Genomic DNA, 20445 nt, shown 5'->3' with positions numbered 1-20445 from the left:
GGGAAGTAGATAAAAAGATAATTACATTATTGTTATAGGAATTATTCACAGGAAGGTGTCATAGGATGGTTTTGCAAACGATTCTATGAGAAATCAACAAAATGCCGTATACTTCAACAAATACAAATATAGTACACGTGTCACGTGATGGAATCGAGGACAAAATCAAAACTTGGTAACAAAAAGGATAGTTTATAACAAGGACCATTTGTCTCCATGACCATCACACTAATGCTTCAACAAAATTGAATGTAACTGTCATAGTTCAGAATAAAAGCCAATAAAAGCCAATAAGCTATTTGGAGAAAATAAATCAAAAAATATTTTGTTTACAAACATTTGACATATTATCTTGAATTAAGGGTTTATACTAAATGCAAGGGATCGTGGTCGTAAGGAAGCCAGCGAGATTTTACTGACGTGTAAGACGATCGTTCTCGTGAGATAACCAACCTGAGCTAAAGTTGGACTGTTCTTGGTCCTGTTCGTATGAGGAATAACTGTTAAAATCTTTATTTGATTTAGTTTAATATTCTAAAGAAATTACTTTCCGATAATAGTACGCATGATGCAGCTATGTTAATTAGATATACTCATCTCGCTGACATCTTTCTAAAAAGGATAGCGTAATAGATATTTTTATTAATTACCATACTTCAAAGGCAAGGATTAATGAACTATAGTATCAATGTCCAATGTAATAAATTAATTAATTAACAATCGACAATAAAATTTTAGTGTTCAATTTCAGGTCATTCAGTTATCCCCAAGCTTGTATGCAATAACTAAACGACGTATTGTTAAAAAGCAATTTTATTGCAAACTTTTAACTGTTTAGCATGCTGTTCTCTATTATATTCAATACATAGGAGACAGAATGATGACAAAACAACTTCGGCAAATAGACATGCATTGAATATGCTAGTAAGAAGTATACAGTGGCATATAAATATTTTAATATATCCCACTGGACATTAAAATGTGCTAACCGTTAGAGGTTTGGTACGAAATTTTCAAATGGAATGTAAATCTCTGGCGAAGGTCCCAGAATAAATACATCTGCTCTGTGCTCGATTGTACCATTATTTACCCTGACAGGAAACATACTTAGGATCTATACTCTCTCGTCAGTTAGTTGATAGCACGTCCATTTTCTTACTAATCTTAACACTCTCCAGATATGCATTGAAGAAAGTTTCATTCAACATAGATTAAAAAAGGAACACATTTCTTGAAGCTTTCAGATGTGCTAACAGCGATAATGTGTGTATAGCTACATGGATCAGACACAAAGGCCAACCGTACCGTAAAAGGGTCGAAGGATGTCGTTAGACATTTCTTTCTTAGTGTGTAATTTTCCCTACCTTTCGACAAAATGCGAGGTTTTCTTCAGTGGATAATTAATAAAACTCACAGAGGGATATACAGAGATACATATACAAACACAAAGAGCTACACGAGTAAAAATATTTACATTCTTGTACAGAATGGATGAACTAAAATTATCAAGAAAAATTATGTCAAAAATAAGACGGAAATGTTTTTACAAGAAATAACTAAATGTCTATAAATGGATCTATTAATGATGAATTAGGTAACGAGTTTGTATGCAAGCTATCTGCACAAAAGAACTATAGGACTCAAGGTACTAATGATATGGAAAACTGGGAACCAGTCTGGCGCACATTCAACTTACACAGAACTTGGGCTGGCCAGAATTAGTTGATTATGAAAGCAAAATTTATGGGAAAATAATAAATTGAGAGCTTTTTTCGTGTGACTAAAACCAAAACACTGGGACAATGTTTTTTTGATAGAATTTCAGTTTTATTTACAGACTTTAATTTAAAAAACTCATTACAGAAATTAACACCTGACTCTTTAGAGCGTAATTAAAAACAAGGGTTTCTAGCACATGTAGATCAAATAAATGCCAGACAAAGTAAATGCTATATTAATGCTGTACGCATGCACAGTTCCAACATTTAAAATAATGAAGGATAATGTGATTCTCTTGGTAAATCTTTATATCAGTCACTTGGTGTTTTACTGTCTGAAAAATAAAACGTTGGAAGTAACGATCATAGTAAAGCCGGTTATTAATGATGTTTCAATGTAAATTTGTTTTAGAAAGGGGAATAACTCTTTTTGTAATAAATACGATTACGAATAGGATCCTATGCAAGAATCGTATTGCTTGCTGTAGAAGTCAATTCCTAGAAACACGATGCATGCAAGTTTTTAAAAAATGAGTTCTCTCTCTCTCTCTCTCTCTCTCTCTCTCTCACGGTTGTCAATCCTTTATCTCACGAATCACTGTATAAAAGAATGTAGATTGGATGAAAGATTGTATATGAAATGTTAAATCTGTAAGTATGTCCGCACCTAAATATGCTTCCAAAGAGAAATATTAAATATGTAATCAATTCCGCAGAGAAAGAAGCTAACACAATGCAATATTAAATATGTAGTCATGCCGGCACAGAAATAGACTTACACAATGAAATGTTAAGTTTGCAATAATGTCTGCACAAAAAAGGCTTACATAAAACATATAGGTTATGTGAGACGTTATCATAGTCTCTCACTAGACAACTGTAAACCTAAAGTTTCTTTCTTCTGGAAATGGCATTCAAAAAGAGTTTCAGAAGATTCAATCAAATCATGAGCTCACACATTCAGGGTTAGGAGCGTATATTTCGGGTTTTAGTATTTGGTTTTGTTCTTGTTTGTTTGGTTGGTTGCATTTATTTTGTTTTGTTTTGTTTTGTTTTGTTTGTTGTGTTGTGTTGGTGCAGCTATGTTCTTTCTAAGAAAACTTGACTTGGTTCTCTTTTCGGTGAACTTCATGTTACACAACTGAGGTGTCAGAGCTAAGAACTTCATAAGAAATCTTGCGCGTTTGCATCGCCTGACTCTGCACCACTCTCGTAGTTTGGACCACTGTTGAAGAAGATTCCGCTGCTTGAAATTGCGAAAAGGCTGATAGAGATGACATGGCGGACATATTTCCTTGGAGGCTTTCGGATTTATTGTCAAATTCAACGACCTGTCTTCTGGCATTATCAAGCCTGTTTGCAAACTCCTTTGTGAAAATGTTCATATCATCAGTATTTCCAGGCATAGATGCAAATTTCGGACCACTTTCTATTTTGGTACCAAATATTCTAGCAAAGTTTGGAACTTGATCAGATTCCTGTTCGCTGTTTTCCACATAGGACACATTCTCAGCATCCCTGATTGAGTCTATTTGAATAAGATAGCGTGTCATGTTTCTTTCCGTGTCTTTAAGCAGGTCGAAACAGAAAATCTTATCACGCTTGGCCACTTTGCAAGCCAGTTTCTCAGCAAGTTTGATGGGAAGCATACTTTCGAAGAACAAGATGACAGACAGCTGTTGCAGTCGAAGATGCATCTCTTTGACGTCACGAAAATTTGACAGAAGTTCTGTGCATGTATTGGACATCACAGCAATCAAAGCATTAAGCATAAGTATAGTGGTAACAATCAGAAATATTACATACACCAGACTTAACACAATCGCATTTTTCGCCTCGAACACTGGAAACTCAAATATTCCAAGAAATACCTGGAATGTCAATACAAGTGTCCTCCACCAGCTTTTGTATGACTCCTCTTTTTGCGCTGGAGGCCCTTGAAGAAGCATATAGATTGCTGTGTTGAAGGCAATTAGTTCAAAGATGATGATAATAGAAAAGCGGGCAATATCGCTAACTAAAACCCGCTGAATCAATGATGTGAAAAAGCTAAGCCTACGGAGAGCTCGGACAAAAAAAAGAAACCACAGCCAACCGATTATGATGGCCAGAATAAGCAGGTAATCCCCATACCAAGGACTCCACGTAGCTCCGAAATCTCCAATCAAACAAAAAGAAAACAGGACCAGAGATGACCTGAAACCGCCATTTGCGTACGGGTTGAGGAGCTGAGACATATTGAAAGGCATCCTTCTGTTTATTGTTCGCATCACTTCTTGTATTAGGTATATGAATGCAATAATCAGACTCAGGATTGCGAAGACTGTTAGAAAAGTACTGTCCAGTTTTTCATTCAGTCCCGATATCCCTCGTTTGATCGTTGAATTTGAAACGTCTTCTAGCTTGCTTCTTTCGTCTCGTTCTCTAATCAAAGTTGCCCGCTCAACGGCATATACCGTCAGCAAGATCATGAACAGTGTGTGGAACAGCCAAAATGGGTAGAAGATGAGCCTATAGTATTTCCATTTCTTTAGTATTAATCTGCGTATTGGGTCTCGATGCAGAAATTCAAAAGCCGTTGTGTAGCTCAACTCGAACATTGTATCAAAAACAGAAACCTTTTGGGAAATTATATTTTCAGGACTAGAATCAGCTGATGTTTCCGTCGCGCATTCTGTTGACCCCACATCTTTTCCATTAACAGCGCCTGAACAATGTGACTCTCGTTGTAATGCACTAGCCAGATACGGGTCAATGTCGGTGACGTCATACATCTTAATGTCAAACAGGCCATCTTTGTTGGATAGGTAGCAGTAAGCCTGAAATATGTAATATATCCATCAGTTTAAAAGGCTTGAAGAAAGAAAACATTATACATGATACGTCATTGCCGGTGAAGCTGTGAATTTCCAACACTGGTGAATATAAGCTAAAAATAAACTAACATGTACATTCAGAATACAATACAATCACTAGGAACTCAAGAATGCAAACAAAACCAGGATTCTAAAGCATTAATAAACATGCACCTAAACGAAGTGTTCCAACAGATTATCAGCTATATTTACGTAAAGGGTCCACCCGAAAAAAATATGTTGCCCAGTTTTATGATTGGAACCAGTCCTTCCTCGTTTATATTTAATTATGCTTACTGATTTCTGCGCACAGTATTAGATTTGGCTACACAATTTACCCTGGCATTATACAAGTGTTCCGCATTTAATATAAAGAATTGCAAACCAACTTTGACCCTGAGAAAACTTTAAACTGCGAACTTTGTTACAGTTGTTTGTGAGAGGTAAATTTTCATTGCAATTGATTTATATAAAATGAAACAATTTCATACCAGATCTAATATGAGAAGTTTTCCTCGAGTTGTGATCATTCCCTTAGAGTTTTTTTTAATGAAACAGTCATTTATGCACAAAATGTTTCATAATGTTTAAATTACCCCATGTGATACGATGACCGCAAGTGCTGAAGAAAGGATGATCTTACATCGTATTTAACTTATGTAAAAAATTTATAATATTACTTACGGGACAGTCTTGAATGGTATGAGTATTTCAGTTTTTGTCGTGCAGAATAAAACTTATTTAAATTTGAAAGGCAGGAATGGCGATATTTGTTTCCCGATCTGAACCCGGAATCATATCCGAAATATATAGTTTTTCGTTCGGATTTAATTTAAGCATGTTAAATGTAACATGTCTCATCTATTTCCAAAGGGATAAAAGATAAAATTTTAAGACCTTTGTTCACGAACCCTCGAATTTACTGCACATTTTATTCTTTAACAAATGAACCGGCATGATGACATAGCGTCTACCTTTTCTACGAAAAGTACAAAGATATATAGAATCTATGTTGGGGTTTGGGCCGAGACAACGAAATCACAGTCAAGGGTTTATATTATTTGTCTCCCCACGAGGCTTCCCCGAGTGGGGAGACATATTATATAAACCCGCGACTGGGATTTCCTTGTCTCGGTCCGAACCCCAACGTAGATTATTTTTCTCACCCAATATTCTCCTTTAAAGTAAAAAGAATTCTGCACTAGTGTTCACGTCCAATGTTTACATGCGGCGCATGAATATAAATATGTCAATGAGGGCTGTCGTACAATAATGAGGTGTTATCACATTTAATATATGGATATTATATGAAATTGACAATAAATAATTAATATTTATTACAAGAAACTGTTTTATTTTCATCAGTTCCAATTTTGAAAAGTTATATTGTAAATAATAAAACGATATTGGCTATTCAGCTCTGCTGTAGTTATACTTAGTACAAGCTGTAACGAAGAGTAACATCTTTCTTTAGAACATTCATAGGTAATTAGAGATCTGTGTCAATATCGTATATAACTATTCTTTTCTTTGGAAGAGGTGAAACTGTGTGTGACATACTTGTGTTGTCCTTAATATTGATTGTAAAATTACCCCCGTGTATAATGGACCTTCCAAAAACGGACTCTAGCGGATAACCATGTGCTAAACTTTCAAGTTCACGTATTCTTTGAATATGTATTTTCTGTCCTGGAAATATGGCAAGTGCTACAGTGAAATTTGCTTATGGATTAATGTGCTGACGGATAAATGATTCCTTCTGGCTTGTAAGTGTATTATTTGTCATTAAATATTGTAGGTATATTTTTGATTCAACCGGGGCACAGTGGAAATGCTTAACAAAATTAGAAAGAACAGCATATTTTATATAACACTAATGTGGCTGTTACTAAGTTTTCCATAGTTGTTAAGAGAGTTGGGAGGCTATGAAGTGTATAGGTCTATAGTCTATATGCTTAGATTAGTATTTTCTGTTATATTGTTTATTTCACACAGCATTGAGAATTTTATCCTATCTGTAGCACAGTTATTTTCAGGTCAGCGTCATTAAATGTACCTAACAGATATAATATGTTTCACACGAAGTATTTAAAACTAGTTATGTAGCTTTAGCTACATTTAATGACGCTGATTTAAAAATGTACTGAGCTAGGCCTGCATATAGGATAAAACTGACCATGCTGTGTGGAACGAACAAGCATAATGCCAAAAAGTTCGACATCATATGCGTTTGTCGTTGTATCTCTCGAAATGTTTTTGTATGGTGTGTTCTCAAAGATCGATTTAACTTAAGTTACTATGTTTCTGTTATATATTTGTTGTTGTTGTTTACTTTTAGTACAACTACCTCAGGCACAGCAGAAGACAACAAGGTTTATTTATTTTTAAAGTTTCTGAGCGCGTGGACACCTTGACTGAGACGACTGGTTTGAAATGACTAGACTGAGACAAGAAAAGTAAGGTTAGCAAAACAAGTAGATTTCTCTGTCGGATGGGAGAGATAATTAAATCACACTATTTGTGAAACCGATAAAACCGCAGAAGCCTTTCTAACTTTTTCATCTCATTACGGAGTTCCTGTCATAAAGCATAATGCTCAGTTAATGGTCATCGTAATTAAATTTCTTCTCTTTTCAGTTATATTGGGGTTGCTGTTAAAATATTACTAGGAAATCCTGAAAATGTGTTAATCAGATTAATGTATCCCTTACAGGCTTGATACAATATATGGTACAAGTTGATAAGACGATGGTGCTGAACAAAACATAAATATGCCAGATTTTCCTCTAAGCCTTGCTACATATTATAAGTATCCTCCAAGAAACTGCGAGATCATTCCTTCATTTACTAGTATTAAAGATTCTGGAATAAAAACAATTACATAATATAACTGTGAAGTAATATTTTGCTTGAGATAACATTTCAACCGTATGACATGTGCAGACTTACATGCTCCAATATATAAGCAAAGATCCTATGTTGACCGTAGCGAGCGGCCATCTGTAAAGGGGTCTCTCTTCCCATTTTGTCCATCAGCATCAACCTTTTCTTGCTCTTGTCATCCACCTTGGATTCCTCGTTTATATACTTCATCATATCCAAAATGCTATCCATCTTGTCTGGGTACAGATATGCATAAACAACGAAACAATGATATATTGACTCCAATCGACTGTTGACGGCGTCTACCTTGGCTCCATGCTGGATTAGCTTCTCAAACACCTCCTTATTGCATGTAAGGGCAGCGATAGACAAAGGAAGTTCTGCAAGCATGACAGTGTTCTTGAACTTCTGTCCTGTCGCTTGCTCTTGAAGACAGGCGATCTTTTTGTCTTCCAAATCATGACCCGAAAGAGCTTCCAGCAATGTATTCAGAAGCCACATGTTTCCTCGACAGATGGCCATATGTAAAGGAGTCTGGCCTTTGTACATATCTGAATCTTGTCTGTTGCTGAGGATCAAATCTGGGAATTCCTTCACAAGAAGTTCAACTACTTTTTTCTCCATGGGTTTCTCCAGGTAGAACATGCTGCTAGCCATGTGTAAAGCCGTTTGGAAATCTCCTGTTGGATTTCCTTGTAGGAAGTGCTTTCTCGACTCATCGTTTCTTTTGATTTCGAAAAGACATTTTCTCATCGTTTCAAACCTTCTGACGTTAGCTTCCTCGCTAGAGGATGTACCAATGGCGCGCACGAGAGCATATACATCTTTTTCATCTTCTACTCTCTGTGTATCTGTGGACCATTGTCTGGTTGTAGTGTAATCCATTATGTGCGTGGTCTTGGTATGGACATATGAAGATTTATTCAAGGATAGCTCGGCGTATTTCTGTCATCAGTTCTGCAAATTAAATCGATATATTAGCAACAGTCGAAATGTAAGCTCTCAAGTGAAACACCAGATACATTGTTTATAAGTCGCTTATGCAATGATTACCAAAAGCTAAACTTCTAGGCCGGTGATGGGAAAACTCTAACATAGTCTCAAAACGTTTCTACTGACATACAAGAATATTCTATGCAATAATGTATACTACATTATCATGTTTACCTCAAATCAATAGGCATTCCACCTTCCAAGATATTTTATAAGATGTGTCATTTCGCTTATACATTTTACGTCTCTTTACCACCTGCCTTATTTTTGAAAGCCAATATAGCTATTCGTCTAGCTTGCTATATAAGATGTGTATCATTGCAATTTAAATTAGATACGTCATATCATTAAATGGGGTTGCGTCTATGAAAGGAACAAAGAAGTGCAAGAGATTTGTTTAAGGAGAAAATTTATGACAATGATTATAGAGTCTCGTTAATGATTTCTACAGTTTTGCCATTTAGTTTTTATATGTTGCAGAGTTAATAATAATCTGGTTAAAGGAAATACTAATTTCACGTAGGCTTACGTTGGTTACAAAGCAAGATGACCACGAAACGAAAGGCTTTAGTATACGAATACAAACCTGGGCGTATAACTGTATTCATTCGAATTTAATCCTTGTATATAGCTTATGTTATTGCTACAACTTATCTGTTCGAGAAACAGCTAACTCTCTGGATGATCTTCTATTCCTAATTATTATATCAATACAGATAAATATTCTTTCCTTAAAGAACTGTGTTTACAAAATTGCATCACTGTTTGAATAGCGTTAAAGCGAAGTTGCTGTGATCCTAAGTCAATACACTGGCATGCTTAATTCAACGGCAAAAGGCGCATCGGTTGATTATTCTTTTCATTTTAGAAACCTCAAAAATTTCTGATGTTTGTTCATTGTTATGTATATCTATATTGTGTGTTTCAGCTTTGTTCATGATTGGAAGATTCATTGCTTTAAACAACATTACATAGCTTGATAACAGTGAGTTGAACTTTTAATTTGGGTAAACATGTTTATGTTACCTTTAGACATTGGTTACAACTTATAATGTTCTCGTTTTGTTATTGTGTCTTCGTATTTTATTTAAAGGTACCAATTAAAAGAATTAAGTATTCCTATCGTAAACATCAGTAGTGGAATCAGTCGCATAGCTTTGTTCAATTATTATTTGGGAGATTTATTTATTTCAATTATTAATTGGAATTACACAGTTCTCATAGACTCAGAGATAAAACAGCTACTTTGGGATTATTGTGAATTCATTTAAAGACATTCGGGATTATATCATTATGATAAATCAAGTGCTGTTGACACATTATCGCAGTCGAGGCTATAGGCACATCAGCGCATTCAAGATTTGACTTTATTCGGAACATCACCTGAACTCATTTGGAATAGTCTATATTATTGGACTTGTGATATGACTTTTAGGATAATTTTGGACTTAATTTCACAATACTATAAGTTCTTTTTCATGTTTCCTCTTTGTATTTTAAGGAAATTAATTATTTTCTGACCTTTTTTTTTTTTTTTGCTTCTTAACATCAACACAAACATGCTGAAGGTAATTGTCCACAGGAGGAGTTAACGACTCTACAGTAGGACTTCGAAAACTTGAAGACCTGAAAATTCTAATTTTAAGTTTAACTTACAGACGGTTTTCTTTTACTGAAACTCATAGGCAAGATGACCCTTGATGTCGTACCTGAGCGAGGCTTTCGAGTAATGGTTTGTATTCGAGTAATTGATGCTCGATTTAGCGAACTGTTTCTATTTTTTTTTTACTGATAACCAAGATGAACTAAACATACCAGCAAATAGTCCGACTCTGTGATGCCGATAGCTTTTGATTAATAGTCGATTTATTAAAAATACTCACAATAATATTTATTATCTTAATAGCTAGTATTATTAATGCCAATGCCTCTAAATCAGCTATCATATATTATATTATACCATATCATACTATATTGTATTATATTATATTATATTATATTATATTATGTTATATTATGTTATATTATATTATATTATATTATATTATATTTTTATATTATATTATGACTCTATTTAGAGAGGGTTTCACAGTTGATTACATGAGCACAATCTACCATTTTATTCCTATTGTTTAAATATTTGCTTGAAAGCGTATACAAATTGCTCTCTCTCTCTCTCTCTCTCTCTCTCTCAGTGAAGTTGTGCAATTCCTTTTGTCCTTGCGTCAATCCTGAATTGGCGGTAAACATTTTCATTAGGAATATGTCATAAAGACAGATCGCATTGGTTACTCTTCTTCAGATGTGTGGAGTTTTTGTTCACTGTCCGTTGAAGATAAATGTTAACACGTCATGATTCTGTTCCGAAAGAAAATCAAGACTTTTGTCAATAATGAGATAAAGCGTGGAGGGGTGCAGATAATCTGGATTAATAAAGTCACACGATGTCATTCTTTATATGAGGACTTGAAAACATCTCTAACCTAACTTATTCCATATATACAGGTGTTGGCAACTATGAAATACCGGTTAATGTTGTTTTTAATGTGTGTTGAGTGTCTATTGGTGATCTTATTGAATGGCAGGTAACTGACCTTAAATATATGAAATATGTTTTATTGGATATGAATATTACACCTGAAACAAGTAAGCCATAATAAAATAAGATGTATATTTGTATATTTGAATTGTGCGAGCATTCATAAAATCAGTCAAATAGTTGATTGTTACTAAATTTGACATTTAACACTGTCAATCAGAGACGCTTTTAGGTATTTGAGCACGATCAAACTTTAAAAGCAGTTTAAGGTAGACTAATAATGGCGAATGTATCAATGAAAGTTTTCAGTATTATTCCTTGATGCAACCTCCAGCTTACAATATTTCACAAATGTGCCCGTCTACTACTGTAAGTATGTATGTGTGTATGTATGTATGTATGCATGCATGTATGTATGTATGTATGAATGTAGGTGGGAGAGAAAACCACCAAGTTTTGAAATACCAAATAATCCTAGAATTTGTAACACAATTGTGTTACTAATTGTTACTAATGATTAAAGTTCTCAATAATCTTCAGTGGTATTCCAAAATAAACGCAACGGTGGAAGTATTGACCTGCCTGTTGTGGCCTGTGTCGTAGTGCTGTGCCAACAGTCTTTTGTTGAATCAAAATATTAAAATCCAAGAATATATCCTTATTTGAACTTCGCAATAAATCCCAAGTCTCGAATTCCAAGAATGTTATTTTTGAGCATTTTGTATTTACAGAGAAGAATAACTTGAATTAATTAATTTGAATACATGATTTCCAGTCCAAAATAAATACTGGACACAACAACAACAAAAGCAACTGATTCTGGTCAGATTTTAAAGCACGAAGAATAATTTATATAGTCTTCTACATGACCTCATGTCACAATTAGCATTTTCTATAAAAACTAATGTAAAATTTCATTCTGGAAGGTTCATGATGTTTATATGATCTAGTCTTAGTTATAATTAGAAGGTCTGTTACTAAAATTCTAATATAAAATGTGTTACACAACATTTAGACCGGAATTTCATGGGGAATTTCCAGTGTTCTGAACTCAGACTGAGATAAACGTGTTGTTTAAAAAAAAAACAAAATCAATGATTTGGGTCAGATACGAAATGAACTTGATTTGGGGCAAAGTCAAGTCCAAAATACAATTATATATAGCATATAATGAATCTTAAAAAAAAACAACTAACAAAGAATGCAAAATCAATGTGCATAACGGTATGTATGTATGTATGTATGTATGTATGTATGTATGTATGTTAACAATTACTCCCTGTATAATAGATGTATATATGTCGTGGCCGATAAATTCATTGAATATTGGTTACTTGTACTGAAATGCTTATTTAAATACGGTACACCAATTAAACCCTCAGTTTCAAAGGTTTTGTCCAGGTTTAGGTGTATGTACGTATGTTTGTATGTATGTATGTAAAGAAACTATAACGTTTTAGTTCACAGTTCTCACCTCAAAGCCGATGATATTGAAAGAAAGTGGTAGCGTGATAAGTTATCCAAAATGCGAGCTCTTTCACAAACTGTGCATCTCCTTACACCTCCAATTCCAAAGCAAGACTTGTGTTATGTTACTAACACGGTCAGGATTTCATGCGAGCCCTCGACTAACAAGTGGACATTTCCACACTTTACAAGATGTGCTTTAATAGATTAATATATATGGACCCCTCTTCTCAGCACATGACCTTACTCATAAGGCATCCGACACACACGGACATGTGCTTAGGCCTACAAGTACTGCATACCTGCACTAAATGCATACCGTCTCGCATACTTCAATTACTTAACTTTATAATAACTTGCAAACACATGCGCCTGAAGACTTATGTTGAAACCATCTTGATAAAGTACTCATATCATTTGTTTCTTGGGGTCATCCGTTTTATCGTATGACTTGTCCTCATAGCGAAATGTCTGCACTCTTATGTTGTATAAATCAATATATCAAACTGCCTAGAGGATGTGCAAACAAATGTCACCTTATATGTTTGAGAACGTATAAGATAACAACAAATTCTTGCTCTAGTAGGTATTGTCAAACACTGAGATTAGAAATATAACAAATGATGGGGACTGTGTGCATTCCGTATTTGTCTTATATTATGGCTTCGAATGTGAACTTTCCATATCTGTCTGTATCTTATACTATGGCATGGAATCTGTGCATTCTGTATCGGTCTTATACTATGGCTTGGAATGTGTTATTCCGTATCGGCTTAATATTATATCAGGGAATGTGAACGTTCAGAATATATGTTCAGAATATGTACCAAGCTGTATCAGGGATTGCAAACTTTCTTTGTATGTTTTATATTGTGGCATAGAATATATGCTTGACGTATCTGTGTTTTAATATGGCAGGCAAGTAAAGATAGAGTTAATCGATTTCTCTTACTGTTGAGTATATGTGTTATACTGTATCAGGGAATGCGAACGTTTCCTAACTGTTTTATACTGTGGCAGGGATTGTGACCTTTCCGTATCTGTCTTATACTAATGCAGTGATTGTGACCTTTCCTTTCATATATTATATTGTAACTAGTGAATGAAGTCTGATATAGTCTATTTCAGTTACTGCATTTTCCGTCTTTGTTTACTGTATAAAAAGACACCTGTGGTATATTATGTTGTTGCTATTGTTATCATCATTATCATTACCATTCTTATGATTTCATCGTTATCATTATCATATTCGTCTTTTTGGACTCATTCTCCGCAAATTATTCTTCTCTCATCCTCAACACAACATCGCATGTATAAATATGCATAATTAATAAATTGCAGCTATAAGAAAATTATGTGTAGCAGAATCTGTTGTTGGCGTGGGCTTAACTCCGTTTTTCAGCACATGATAGGCTATATTGCTGTTGTTGTTGTTGTAGGGTTTAACGCCATTTTTCAGCACATGATAGGCTATACACGCCGGCAAGCATAACTGGTTGTGGAAGTACCTTGGAAAGCCCTAGGAAGAACGACCGATCCACGGTAAGCTAATATCAAGCTTTCTCACAGACTCACATAAGCCGAGCCTTGAGAGAAAGTCTAAAAACAGTTTTGATGTTGCTCAAGACATGTTAGATAATGAAAATGAGGACAACACCAATTCAAGGCTGGATTTAAACTTATTAAAGATGGATGATATGGGAAAACTGAAGGGAAATGTGAGAAACATTGAAAGTGTCACTGATGAAAATGAGGACAACATCAATTCAAGGCCGGATTTAAACTTATCAGAGATGGATGATATGGGGAAACCGAAGGGAAATGTGAGTAACATTGAAAGTGTCACTGATGCTGATACCAAAGATGATACCAATGATGATGCTCTATTTGTTTCACAGACATCGCAAGCAGAACAAGATTCAGATGTAGACGAAATTAATGAAGGCATATACATGCAAATCAAAACCAAATTTGGAAATCTTAATAGAAGTGCCTTCAAACAAAGATTGAAATCAACACTTGATGTCAAAGGCCTCAGGGATTCTAGGCAAGCTCTCTTTGATCTAGCAAAAAGGAAATGATATGATTGTCCTGATGGTCGATTAGTAGAACGTTTACCTCGAACAAATAGTGCTCCTGTGGAGGATAAGTTATCGGAAGATATTTATATTATATTCCATTTCATTGAAGGAGAAAATAATTACAGTGACATGAAAGCATGTATATCTAAATGGGCATTGAAACCTAATTATGAAACAAGATCATCCCAGCGTATAAACTCCATTCGCAGTGATTGTATATCACAAAGTCCGAAAGCTCCAGTCAATGATAACGCCTTACAAAGAACTCATGAAGATGCTGATAGAATGAGCACGATATTTGCGCAGATAGCGATAATGAATGATAAGTTTGAAGAAAAATTCTCCAGACGGGAAAACCAGTTAGGTGATATTATCACACAGACAGAAAATGAGGTCCTAAAATTAAAGTCAGACTTAGTGGAAACTACGAAGAAACTCGAAGAGGCGAACTCTCATATAGAACAACTGAAATTAAAGGAAGAAAAACTAATCAATGATAATAGAGGAATGTATTTCCAGATGTCATCAATGGCATCCCGGGAAAATGAGATTAAAGAATTATCTTCTCATGTACATCAACATCTAGATGTGATCATGAAAAAGATTAACTGTATCGAGGGAAAGTTAGACACAATTTGTACAAGACACAAACTTTTATACAATCAGTCTAACAAAGGAAGTGGTAGAAACGTAGACTTGCAAATGAAAGAAAATCATGGAAATCATGAACTATCAGCATACAAGGAGAGTAGACATGTTATATTTCCATCTATTGACCAAGAAAATGTAATACATGGACAAAAAGAAATACATAAAGAGCCTGCTAGAGCTCTTCCAGCAAATTTGCCTAGCAATGGTCCCGCTATGTTTACATTGAAAGATTTCCCGCCACTTTCATGGAATGATCGGACTAACATAACGGAAAATGTGAGTCATAATCAGTGCACAGAAGTAACATCTAACAATGCAAGTACATCAACCCACAATCAGCAAAAGAAATTAAGATATGAAGATAGAGCTAACGTAAATATAAATGAAAACATAAATAAAGATCAAATAGGGCACAACAAATCACCAAATTATCAAAGAATGCTTCCGAATGACGAGGAGAGACAAAAAAAGAAAGATACATCGTACAGACATATTGAGACAATTATTACCAGACCCAATCAAAGGAATATAGAATCAGATGTGTTTGAACCAGTTGTAAAAAACAAAATAAGACGCATTCTGCTATCAAATGTCAAATCGAGAAAAAATATAGATGTAGTAAGGACAGCTATCGCAACTCAGTGCAAGGAGGAAGGTGTGACAGTAACATTCGTCCGCCTCATAAAGGAACGACCCCATTGGGATGGATCAAATATATATACATTTCGACTAAATGTACTGGATAAAGATTTTGAACTGATGATGAATAATGAATCATTTTGGAGTTCTGGAATAAAATGTAGGGAATGGATAACAAACAGAAAATGGAGAGAAGGATACTCACTTGATGAAACGCATGAGAATTACAAAATATATTCCTAATGAGCATAGCCATATGACTAGTAATTGCTTCTTAATTATAATTATGCTCATTATTTCAACATGGAATGTACGTGGTATAATGTCTAGCACGCAGAAACTAATTGAATTGTTACCAGACACAGATATATTTGTTATCACTGAACACTGGCTTTGTACAAAGAATCTAACGTATTTAGATAAATTACATGATGATTTCAAAGTAGTTGCGCTACCTACTGAAGAGATACAACAATGCTATAGAGGTAGTGGCGGGGTTGCCGTATTTTATAGATCATCACTATGCAAAGTAAGCACCTTACAAAATGAGTTCCCAAATATTATGGCGGTGAAAATCTTAGTGAGAGACTTGGAACCTATAATTTTGATTGCAACTTACTTTCCCTCGACAACTAGAACTGATGATGCATATGACAAATTTTGTGAAAATGTTTTTGATGTGTATGATAGGTATTCTGCTGAAAATATATGCATAATTATAGGTGACATGAATGCAGATCTTGTGTGTAAAAATCCTTCAAGAAGAGATCTTGCCCTCAAAAAAAGAATCGAACAGAGAAACATAGTTGCTACGCTGGTGATAAAACCAAATGAACATTATTACATCACGTATAGATCAAAAGACATGTCACGAACGTCCACACTTGATTATATATTAATACCTGAAATAATTAGAGGTGCTGTAAAAAGACACATTGTAAATGACAAAATTGATTTCTCAATATCGGATCACCAACCTATTACAGCGGCACTTGCAAAAGATATATTGAAGAAAAATAAAAAGACATGTGTATCTCCAAGAATGAAACGGAACTTGGCAAATCCATTAGAAATGAGCATGTATAAATCTGATGTTAGTGCATTCTTGAATTTCACCTTTGAGTGTAAAAAGGTAGAAGATATAGAAAAGTATAATGAATTGATAACTAAGAGTGTAATAACTGCATCAGACCGATATATTCCAAAGTCCGAATTCAAATCGCACTTGAAACCATATTGGAAGAAAATTGGGCTTGAAAAATTACATCAGAATATGAGAAAAGCGCGCGGAGAATGGATCAAAGCAGGAAAAAATAGAAGCACAGAGTGTAACATTAAAAAAAGATACAAGGACGTGAAAAGAAAGTTTAGAAAGAAACATAGGCTAGAGAAAAAGGTATATAAAGAGTACATATTTGAAGAGATAGAAAAGAGTGCAGAAATGGGAATAGACGAATTCTATGCAGTCATACGGGAAAATAGAAAAGATAAATCGGACATTCGTAATATTGCATTTCGAGGAGTCGAATCTAATACTTTGGATGAATGTGTCAATCTATGGAAACTATATTTTTTTTAATTAAGTGGTACAACAGACGAGGAACATAATGATTGTGTCAAAATGAAGAATATGTACGAAGAAAGCAAACTAGAGACTGATAACATAAAATGTAATAATATTACAGAGGAAGAAGTGTTGCAGCATATCAAGTCTCTAAAAACAAAAAAATCACCAGGCATTGATTGCGTATCGAATGAGCACTTAAAGTATGGTGGAAAATATTTAATCAGACATTTAACTGCCCTTTTTAATTATACGATCCAGTATGAGTATTTACCTAATGTATATAGATGTGGGATGATTATACCGATATACAAACAAAATGGTAAAGATAAAAAGGATCCGGTGAATTATCGTTGTGTAACATTGACATCTTGTTTGGGAAAATTGTTTGAAAAAATATTGATGACCAGAATTCAAAAATATTTAGACAAAATAAGCTTTCTACATCCTTATCAATTTGGATTTCGTAAGGAGGCTGGAGCTATCTCCGCTGCATTTACTCTTCAAGAATGTTTGATGTACTTTAATAATCATAACTCTAATGTATATGCTGTTTTTCTGGATAACGAAAAGGCATTCGATAGACTGTGGCATTGTGGACTACTAAAAAAACTAAAAATATTAGGAATTAATGCAAAAATATGGAGAATAATCGCCCATTCCTACACACAGTCAAGTGCTTGTGTAGCGTGTCGAGGATGTATATCGAACACATTTCCATTACGGAGAGGCGTTGGTCAAGGGCGTGTAATGTCGGCTTTTTTATTTCTCGTGTACATAAATGACCTATTGAATGAACTAGTAATGACTAATTGCGGGATAACAGTGAATCAGATGAACATACCTGGCATGCTTTTGGCAGACGACACTACTCTACTAAGCTCTACGCTGAATGGATTGCAAATACTCGTGAATACAGCTTATCAGTATGCACAGAAGTGGAAATTGAAATATAACTCTAACAAGAGTAATTGGATGATATTTAGTAAAAACAATGAAGTGTACTCATCAAATGGAATTACTCTGGTATCACAGAATATTCCTAGAGCAAAAAATGTGAAATATGCAGGAGTTGCCTTTTCACAATCAATGAAAAATAATGATCGTATAGTCTATGCCTACGATAAAGCTAAACGTGTAACAAACTCACTATACTCAATTGGATTAAATGCAAATGGAATGAATCCTATAGTTTCTGTGAAAGTCTGGGAAAGAGTTATATTGCCGTCTGCTTTGTATGGCTCAGAACTCTGGTTTAATATGTCATATCAGGGCATTGAATCAATGGAGAAAATACAACGATATTTCGCCCGGAGAGTACAAGGTTTCCCTCAAAGATCGCCTATTGGATCTACGACATCATGCTTGGGGATGATATCAATGGACGCTCGCATAGATAAGCAAAAACTCGTATTCTTTGGTCGCATGTGCAGAACATCTGCAAATTTAACTGCTAAAAAGGTTTTCCTCTGGGCTGTTGGAAATTTGATTTTTGACCCCCAGCAAAGCTACAACTCTTTTATATATGATATAAATACTGTACTCAAAAAGTATGATTTAGAAGACTATCTCAGCGACTTTATTTTCACTGGAAAATTTCCAAACAAAATAACATAGAAAAACTTAATTGGGACAAGAATACAGATATTTGAGGAGAGAAAACATGAAATGAGTATCAGAAATCCATCAGAGGAATTCGGTAGATTTCTAAAAATTAATCCAGGACTAAAAATGCATCATCTATGGAAAATAGCTTACACTGACTCAAGCAGAAAAATGGAATATGGGACATTAATTCGTATTGGAGGAATGCAAACAAGACCTGGACTGTGTCCCCTATGTGGCAAAATGAGTCATGACCGTATTTTGCATATTTCGATGAATTGTGCCTTAACCTCAGACGACAGAAACCACTTGATGGAAAGTCTATTTTCGTATATGCCTCCAGTGATTTACCGTGATTTCTGTGATCAGACCGATGATGTTATACTGATTATACTACTTGGTGGTTTAAATGATATATCAGAACGTTTAGAATTTGAGACATGGATAAATATGATCAGACTATCTACCAAGTATTTCATTAAGATAAAGGATATTATATATTCGATTCAATAGAGAACTCACTCAGAATATAAGGAAAGAAATACTTGTACTGGATTGCAAAACGATTAAGAAACTAACTATTTTTGTTGTCAGGATACATTTTCAAATGTTCTATCGTATATATATATATATATATATATATATATATATATATATATATATATATATATATATATATATATGTAGTTTAGTAATGATTTTAATTTATTTATTCGTTTGCTATTGGAAATAATTTCAATAAGTAACGAATCCACTATTTTTGTGATTCTATGTATTTAAATGCATTTCTTTTTTGTCTTAAAATCTTCAGAAAATGGAGGAATAAAAGAATATCATCATATATAAATGTGTGTGTGTGTGTGTGTGTAATGATGCATGCATTGATTTATTTATGTATTGGTTTGTCTATGTAATTATTGATATATGAATGCATACATGTATGCAGCGTTTTACAGCACATCAGCACAATATTGGACAAATGGTGACAACTACAAGTAAAGTTTGAACAATGTAAAAAAAATAAGGAATAGCACTCAACTGTAGAAAGATAAACCTTCCCAAATAAATATAAACATGAAGCACGACAATATATTAATATACAGGTTATCCAATTCTGTAAGAGGTGTGTAAGATAACAAGGTCACAAGTGTAAAAATAAACCGATGACAAACAACGATAGGAATTTGCCTAAATAAATTAAAAAAATCATGAATGAACAAAAAAGTAGACTAGACTATATCAGATACATGATCCGTTACAACAAGTGTCCGTTACAACAAATGTCCGTTACAACAGGGATTATTAGATGTTATGTAGTATTGAATATCAAAGCTATTTTGCGAAGAAGGAGGAGGAGGAGGAGCTAATAAGATTATTAACTTTGTTAGTGAAAGAAATGTATTTTTGGAGTTCATGCGGGCAGTAGTATCACAATCATAACAACTTTTTA

General features: G+C 34.4%; 1 protein-coding gene across 2 annotated transcripts in view; it reads right to left on the bottom strand.

Moving 5' to 3' along the window:
- Window positions 1-797: 797 nt before the first annotated feature.
- LOC149779046 (transient receptor potential cation channel subfamily V member 6-like) overlaps window positions 798-20445 on the bottom strand; it is a 45395-nt gene continuing 25747 nt past the window's right edge. Inside the window, exons 1-3 of one of the 2 annotated variants that reach the window (XM_089939616.1) lie at window positions 12463-12698; window positions 7523-8413; window positions 798-4537 (exon numbers count right to left, since the gene is read on the bottom strand). In XM_089939616.1, the coding sequence (XP_089795742.1) occupies window positions 2852-4537; window positions 7523-8341 (2505 nt within the window). In that variant the 5' untranslated portion in view covers window positions 8342-8413; window positions 12463-12698 and the 3' untranslated portion in view covers window positions 798-2851. Of the gene's footprint in view, window positions 4538-7522; window positions 8414-12462; window positions 12699-20445 lie in introns of those variants that run through there. The other variant, XM_089939615.1, reaches the window with a different exon arrangement.

This window comes from Sinohyriopsis cumingii, chromosome 17 (genome assembly GCF_028554795.1).
Source record: "Sinohyriopsis cumingii isolate HCF-2022 chromosome 17, ASM2855479v2, whole genome shotgun sequence".
Classification (NCBI taxonomy): domain Eukaryota; kingdom Metazoa; phylum Mollusca; class Bivalvia; order Unionida; family Unionidae; genus Sinohyriopsis; species Sinohyriopsis cumingii.
The sequence above is the reverse complement of the archived record's forward strand: the minus strand, read 5'-3'. Positions and strand labels throughout refer to the sequence as shown.